Below are 8,612 nucleotides of genomic sequence, written 5' to 3' on the forward strand. Positions count from 1 at the left end.
TGTGTCTCGTTTTTTTGGGAAATAGCCTCTTAAGACCTTCACAGTTTATAGTAAGATTTTCTTACTCGTTTGAAAGTAAAGATTTATGTACTTTTATTTTGAAATGGTAAACAGTAGTAGTACTGTCTTCTAAACCGATGTGTCTTTTTTTTCTCTCTTTCAATTACAGGCAGAATATCTCTTCAAGAACAATCCTGAAATGCAGTGAAAATTTAAAAATCGGGTGTGATACACCTTTAGAGTTAGAGATGAGGTTAAAATTGTGATTTGGAATTCTGCTTGGAAAAAAGTGCTTTTCCGGTTTTTGGAAAATTCTTTGTTTTCCCCCTAAGCAAATACTTTATTATTTTTTCTTAATACTTTATAATTTTGGGGGGCCAATACTTTATTAAGTAGAATCATTATAAAAAGCTGATGGCAATGAGTGACTTTGTTAAAGAAAACTGTATTTTAAAGGTAAACTGATGAAGTATCTATGTATAGTTCATAGGACAAATATAGATATAACATTTCATTCTTAGTCAAAGTGTTCTGCACACTTGGGTTTACAGTAATTTATAGCATGAAGAGAATCAGACTGTATATTATTTGAACATGTAGGCTAATGACTTTACATAGTTTGCTATTGCCCTAGTGCCAATGGTGTCAGAAAGAAATGAAAATGGTTTATGCTTTGGTGACTCATGCTGAGTCAGATGTCATTGGTTTCCAGTAGGTACATTTTTGAGTTCAGGGTCAGTATCTTCAGCAATGAGTCAGAGAGAGAATTATAAACCTCTTGGTAGAAAAAAATACCATAACAGAATAAATAATCCCAGTATTTGTGATAATTAAAAGTTAAATATTTTCAACAAACTTTATAATATAGCCATAAGCATTCAATCCCTATGGTCTTTTCCAGCTTGAAAAATCCCATAATTCCCAGAATTATACACTATGAGAAATTACATTGAATGAGAAATATATTAAAATATATTTCATCTTGGGGCACCTGGGTGGCTCAGTCGGTTAAGTGTCATCCTTTGGTTCAGGTCATGATCCCATGGTCCTGGGATGGAGCCCTGAGTCAGGCTCCCTGCTCAGGGGAGAGCCTGCTTCTCCCCTCTCTCTGTCCCCCTCGCCCCCTCGCCCCCCAGCTCTCACTTGCTCACTCTATCTCAAATACATAAATAAAATCTTAAAAAAATAAAATATATATCATCTCTTTAAATAATGTAATTTGAATATAACTGCACTATTTTTTTTTAATTATAGTAAAATACATACAACATAACATTTACCACTGCGACCTTCTTAAAGTGTACAAGTCGGCGGCACTAGGTGCATCGGTTGTGTTTATTCCATGAAAGGGAGGTATATGCAAAACGACTTCCTAGGGCTGAGGGAGCAGGAAGACCAAAGAAAAAGGCTGACAAGCTCAGCTTGACAAGAAATGGTTTATTAAGGAGACTTATGGACAGAAGTATGTCTCAGGGTAGTCCCTAGACCAGTAGGTCCCCAAAAACCCATCCCCCCTTAAGAGCTGCTTTTATAGCCCTCGGGGCTGGAAGTCCACCCAATCGGAGAATAGGTGTCTGTTGGGGCCCATGGGTGGCTCAGTCGTTGAGCTTCTGACTCTGGATTTCTGCTCAGGTCATGATCTCAGGGTTGTGAGACTGAGCTCCACTGGGGGTGGAGCCTGCTGGAGATTCTCTCCCTCCCTCTTTCTCCGCCCCCTCCCCCTTTAGAACAACAACAATAAAGAATAGGTGTGTGTCAGAGTCCTAGTTCCAGGGCAGATCATGGACCTCATGCCCTAAGGGGGCGCTTAAGGGTGTGGTTAAACAAAAGGAAAATGTGAGTGAAGGCCTGAGCTCAAGAAGAGTTGTCCATTTGTCCACTGTCAGCATTTGCCCAAGATGGCGTTGGCCTGGTTCACACAGCCCTGGACAACATTACCACTACTTAGTTTTAGAACCTTTCCATCACCCCAGTGGAAATCCTGTATCCTGTACTATCCCTTCAACCCAGCTCCTGGCAACCACTAGTCTGCTTCATGTCTCTACAGATTTGTTTCTTCTGGATATATATATATAAACAGAATCACTCAGTATGTGGCCTTTCGTGTCTCCTTTCATGGGCATGTCTCCAAGGCTCATGCTGCAGCATGGATCAGGGCTTCGTCCTTTTGATGGCCGAATAATATACTGTACAGATGCACCACATGCTGTTGAACCATTCATTCAACAATTTGGGTCATTTCCATCTTTTAGATACCATGAAATGCTGCTATGCACATTTGTGTACAGGCTCTTGTTTGAACAGCTGGTGTCAATTTTGGGGGGGGCAGATACCTAGGAGCGGAATTGCTGTCACACTGTAATTCTATGTTTAACTCGCTGAGGAACTGCTGACCATCTCCGCAGTAGCTGCATCATTGCCACTCCCACCAGCGATGCAGGAGGATTCCAATTTCTCTGCATACTTACTAACACTTGTTATTGTGTGTGTGCACGTGGCAGTGTGTGTGCATGTGCCGGTGATGCTAGTGGGTCTGAAGTGTGTCACACTGTGACTAAGCATGTTTGCACATGCTGGTGGCCATGTGTATATCTTCTTTGGGAGACATGTACGATCAAGTCCTTTGCTCACTTCGTATTTGTCTTTTTGCTATTGAACTGTATAAGTTTTTTATATATTCTGCATGCAAGACCTTTATCAGATATATGATTTGCAAATATTTTCCCCTATTCCATGGCTTGTCTTTTCACTCTCTTGACAGGTGTCCTTGAATGCACAAAATCTCTTCATTTTGGTGACATCCAATTACCTCTTCTTTTGCTTCCCTGCACTACTTTTGACCCTGATACTTTAATCAAAGACACTAAGTAAATAGAACACATCTTTAAGTTTGAAGTCATTAGCCTTCATAATACTTACCTTCCCTGCCTTCATGATGGATACATTTCATGACCTTGCTTCTTAGTTCACTGAGAAAACCCAATCCAAAGAGCCGTTCTATCCTCCTGCTACAAACTAGCTCTGTTTCCCTTCTGTGCTTCCATCTGGGACCAACTCCTGACTTGTGCCCGGATGCCACCCCATCTCACATCATCAGATGCTGCTCCTAGAACTGCTCTTCTCTCTCACAGCCGGATTTCTCCCTCTCTTCTGGATCATCACCCTTCGCTTCCAAGTTAATGTACTAGCTCCTACACTTCAAAACAAAACGAGGGGCGCCTGGTGGCTCAACTGGTTAAACGGCTGCTTTCGGCTCAGGTCATGATTCCAGGGTCCTGGGATCGAGCCCGGCATCGGGCTCCCTGCTCAGCAGAGAGCCTGCTTCTTTCTCTCCCTCTGCCTGCCACTCTGCTTACTTGTGCTCTCTCTCTCTGTCAAATAAATAAATAAAATCTTTAAAAATAAACAAACAAAATGAAAACAAGACTGAAACCAATTAAAATGCAGAAACCTTCCTTGACCTCTGCAGCCTCCCCCAGGCACGGCCCCAGTATCCTGTCCCTCTTTAGATCAAGGTTACCAGTGACCTTCAAGACCTCCAAATCCAACTGTCAAATCCTACTTGACCTCTCCGAGCATTTCATCATTTCCTCCTTGAAACCCTCTCTCCCCTCCATCAGGATGCTGAAAGCAAGGCCAATCCAATTTCCAAGCACACTCGCCCCTCCCCTCTGCCGCTGCTCCCGCAGGCCCCCACCTCAGGCATCAGCGATTCCGTCCTTCCGGTTGCTCAAGGCCCAAACCTGGTGTCACCTTTGGCTCTTTTTTTCCCCATCCTCGCTCAGTTCACCAGTGCATCATACTGGCCCAACTTTTGCAACATATCCTGTCGGCCTGCTTCTCACCCCTTCAACACTAGTGTCCTGGCCCAAGACGCCACCGTCTCCCATCTGGATTGCTGCTGTCCCTGGTCCCCGGGAGGCTCCTTCCTGTGACTGCTCTTAACATAGCAGCAGGGGGATCTTTTTTAAACAGATGTCAGATCCCCTCCAAGGCCTTTCCATCTCATGTAGGGTGGAAGGCAAAGCCCTGACCCAGCCTGAGAGGCCTTATATAGTCTGACCCCTCATGACCTCCCTGCCCCCCTCACTTCGCTCTTCATTGCCAAGTGCAGTCTGCTTTGGGGCTATTGCCTGGAATCCTTGGCCCACACATATCCCTGTGGCTCGCTCTCACTACATCCTTGGCTTGGATCGAACATCCTGTCCTCCGAGGGGCCTCCTCAGACCACCCTCTCGGTGACATCCCACTCTGTTCCTTTTCTCTGCTTGCACTGACCTCACTTTATAAGCCGCTGTTTTGATTGTCTCTTTTCCCCACTAAAATGTAAGCTCCACAGAGGTGGGATTGTTTTTTGCTGGTTTTTTTTTTAATTTTTTTTTTTTTTTTTTTACTTATTTGTTTGACAGACAGATCACAAGTAGGCAGAGAGGCAGGCATAGAGAGAGAGAGAGAGAGAGGGAAGCAGGCTCCCCGCTGAGCAGAGAGCCCGATGTGGGGCTCGATCCCAGGACCCTGGGATCATGACCTGAGCCAAAGGCAGAGGCTTGTCCAATGAGCCACCCAGGCACCCCCTGTTTTTTGCTGTTATCTCTGGAGATGAAAAGGGTACACAGCACACAGTAGAAATGTAGTATTAGTGAGAGCTATTTAGATGAAATTGTTTGTTATACAATTCAGATCTCCAGTCTGTTGACGAAGTCCATAATACACATTTCCATAGGCTGTGATGGGATATTTGAGGAACTCTCAGGGTCACAAGGAGGCTTCACTAAGTGGCACTGATTTCGGTGAATTCATACGGAGTCTAGCCCTCCGCCAGGCAAGGTAAGAAGAGTGATCTCAGCCATGTCTTAGGTCAGGCAGGACCCAGAGAGGCTGACTTGTCTTAACGCATGTCCTAGGAGACCAGGAGAGAAGACAAGAGTAGGACTGGACTCACAATGAGACTCATAATTGTTGAGTGGCAGGTTACCTGTACCCATTTCCCCAGCACATTCTCTTCCTCGAAGCAGGTTCTCTGAGTAGCCGGCTGATCACAAGTGCTTGGGGAGTGCAAAACCAGGACAAGGCACTGGCTTCCGCTAGCTTGATGTGTCCACCCCCACCGCACCTGTCCTGTGTTCTGGTTCTTCCTGACAAGGTGCATTTTCCCAGACTTCTGGGTGGGCAGTGAGTTTACCTCTGTGCCTCCTTGACACATTCTCTCTTCAGAGATATTGACATATTCATTCTTCTGGGTCTTAGGTTAGGAAACACTCTCTTTAAGGGGACTTTTCATTTTTCTGGTTTGATTCATTAAGAGTCACTTTACAATTAAGGTCTTTGAAGGCAATTTTCCCCCTAGAATCTAAGCAGTCCAGCTTGTCACTGCTAAGCGTCCTCTCTCTGTAGAACTATAATTTGGATGGACATATTCCTATATTACTTAAAAGAGCTGGTATCATTTACAATAAAGTACCTAGCTCAATCTAAAAAAGATGTGTAAAACCTCCACATAGAGAATTATAAAACACTGCTGATAGTAATTAAAAATGAAATGGAGGGGGCGCCTGGATGGCTCAGTGGGTTAAAGCCTCTGCTTTCGGCTCAGGTCACGATCCCAGGGTCCTGGGATCGAGCCCCACATCGGGCTCGCTGCTCCGCGGAGAGCCTGCTTCCTCCTCTCTCTCCCTGCCTGCCTCTCTGACTACTTGTAACCTCTGTCTGTCAAATAAATAAATAAAATCTTAAAAAAAAAAAAACCAAAATGGAGGAATAAACTATATTAATGCCTTGTAAAGCTCAGTACTGTTAATACTTCAATTCTTCCCCCAAATAATGATCTGTAGAGTCAATGCAATCCTAATCAAAATTCTAGTGTGTTTCTTTTCTCTTTTTTGGAGGGAAGTGGTCATCTGATTTGGAAATGTGTATGGTCATGCAAAAGAACCTAGGAGAGTCCGAAGGAACCACAGCAAACTTGGAGGACTTCACTCTCCAGACAGCAAGACTCATTATGAAGTCACAGTGATTAAGATCAGTGGAAAATAAGGAGCCCAGAAGCAGATTCACACATTAATAAATCACCTGATTTATAACAAATTCACCTTTGCAATTCAATGGGGGAAAGTATGGTCTTTTCAACAAATGATGCAGGTCACTTTGGAGAGGCATGCATTAAAAACAACCAAAAAACCAAAGCCCCCCAGAAAACTCCCCAAATCCAAAAAACTTAAACCCTTGACCTCTGATTCACACTATACACAAAATTATTTTAAGATGGATCATAGACCTAAACAGGAAAGTCAAAACAATAAAGCTTCTAGAATTAAATAAAACATAAGAGGAATTCTTCATAACCCAGGGGTGGGCAAAGATTTGTCATAACACTGAAAGAGTAAAAAGTCAGGGGGCACCTGGGTGGCTCAGTTGGTTAAGCATCTGCCTTCAGCTTGGGTCATGATCCCCAGGCTCTGAGATCAATGCCCTCACTGGGTTCCCTGCTCAGCAGGGAGTCTGCTGCTGCTTCTCCCTCTGCCCCTCCCCACAGCTCGAGGCTCTCTCTCTCTCTCTCTCTCTCTCTCAAATAAATAAATAATAAATAACATCTTTAAAAAGTCAAACACCTGGCTGGCTCAGTCCAAGAAGTGTGTGACTCTTGATCTTGGGGTTATGAGTTTGAGCCCCATGTGGGATGTAGAGATTACTTAGATAAATATTTTTTAAAAAGAGCAAAAAGCCAAGCTTCAGAACTGGGAAGATATTTACAACGCATACACATAGATATACACTGACATGCAGTAGATATATGACAGAGGACTTGTACTCAGAGTATGTCAAAAAAGTCCTCAAAGTTAGTAAGACTGACAATCCAATTTAAAAACAGGAAGACTTGAGAAACCACTTCATAAAAGAGCATATCCAAATGACCAATTAGCATATTTACAAGGGCTTAAAGGCAGTAATCATCAGAGAAATGCAAAGGAGAACAGCAGGGGGTTCCCGCACAATGTTGTCAGACAGCGGAAATTAATTGAGACTCTTTACATCAAGTGTTGGGGAGGATGTAGGGCCACGGGAACACACACATGTTGCTGGCGGGACTACAGATTGGTACTACCCCTCTGATGGTCTTTGGGAGCACTTACTAAAGCTAAGCATGGGGACACAGCAATTCCACTTGGGTATATGCCGAAGGGGGACGAGTGCTTATGTCGGCAATGAGGCACGTACAAGAATATTCAAGCAACATTACTATAAAAGCCCCGAACTGGAAAGAAAAAACCCAAATGTCTCTCAGAGGAGAAAGATAAACTGTGATATTTACAATAGGAGAAAGATACAGGGACAGTATAGTACACAGCAATGAAAAAGCATGAACTGTCACTCCCTCAACAAAGTCTCACAGACATACTATTGAGTGAAAGAAGTTACACACAAGGGTGAATAGTGTGTGACTCCATGTGTATGAAGTTGAAAAACAGATACAACTAGTCCGTAGTGATAGAGGTCAAAATAGGGGTCATGTGGCAGTGACGATGATAACGACAGAGGAGTATTCTGCTGGGGTAATGAACATTTTCTCTATCCTGATTTGGGTACTAATGACATTAGAGTGTGCACAGGATAAAAATCGATACAGCTCAATAGGCAGTGTGATGGGGCAGGGTAAGCACAAAGGCCTTCATGCTTGTACATGTTACTGTTTAATTGTACTTTAATCATCTTTTTAAAAGGAACTGGTATTCTATCTTTAAAAAAATGAAATATACCATATATCCCAAACTAAAAACAAAACAAAAAGCTAAAAACAAACAAACAAAAAACAAAATAACTCCTTAAAATGCAGACCTGTTCATAGCCAGAGAGTTCCCGAGATCCAGTTTAGGAAAGAAAAATGCCATCTGAATTCACATTAAGAAAAATTAGTCTTGTGTGTGAAAAAAATTAAAATTAATCAAAATGCCATTCAAATTACTTAGAGTGTTTTTGGGTACCATACAATATTAGGTGTTATATACAAAGTCAGTTTAGTGGAGAAGGAAGGCAGACTCTGAGATGGCCCCCAGTGATCTCTGCCTAACGGTATTCATGCCTTTGTGTACTCTCTTTCCTTTGAGTGTGGGTGAAACACAGGATTTGCTTCTCTCCCATGGAATCCAGCAGATCTTAGGTTACCTAAGACTATATGAGATCACGCTAGCAGAATCTTTTGCCTTGCGCTTACATGCTTTGATAAAGCAAGCTGCTCTGTTGGAGACCCACATGGTTTAGCAAGCAGCCAGCCAGACACTGCTACCTTCAATCCAACAGCTCTGAAGACCTGAATCTTGCCAACAAACGTGTGTGGAAGTTAAGTCTTTCCACAGTTGAGCCTTCAGATGAGACTACCCACCCCCATCCCAGCCCACCATGAATGTAGTCTTGTTAGAGACCCTGAATCAGAGGACCCAGCGAAGGCATGTCCAAATTCCTGACCCCCCAGAAACTGTTCAATAATAAACGTGTTTTTTATTATTGTTTTTTGAAATGTGTGTTTTAGTTTGAAATTTGTGGCAAATCGTTACACAGCACTAAATAACCAGTACCATTGAAGATGCATCATTACTTTCTAGGAGTGAGCAACCTGA

The 8,612-nt window shown here is 43.1% G+C and overlaps 1 protein-coding gene across 4 annotated transcripts in view; it reads left to right on the top strand.

The window, feature by feature from the left end:
• Nucleotides 1-318, top strand: part of AK7 (adenylate kinase 7) — a gene marked incomplete at its 5' end in the record, with an annotated part of 71,880 nt that extends 71,562 nt beyond the window's left edge. For all 4 annotated transcript variants that reach the window (XM_080809458.1, XM_080809459.1, XM_080809461.1 and 1 more), the window contains one exon: nucleotides 170-318. In XM_080809458.1, coding sequence (XP_080665584.1) covers nucleotides 170-208 — 39 coding nt within the window. In that variant the 3' untranslated portion in view covers nucleotides 209-318. The remainder of the gene's footprint in view (nucleotides 1-169) is intronic.
• Nucleotides 319-8,612: the final 8,294 nt, after the last annotated feature.

This window comes from Martes martes, assembly GCF_963455335.1.
Source record: "Martes martes genome assembly, chromosome: 7".
Classification (NCBI taxonomy): domain Eukaryota; kingdom Metazoa; phylum Chordata; class Mammalia; order Carnivora; family Mustelidae; genus Martes; species Martes martes.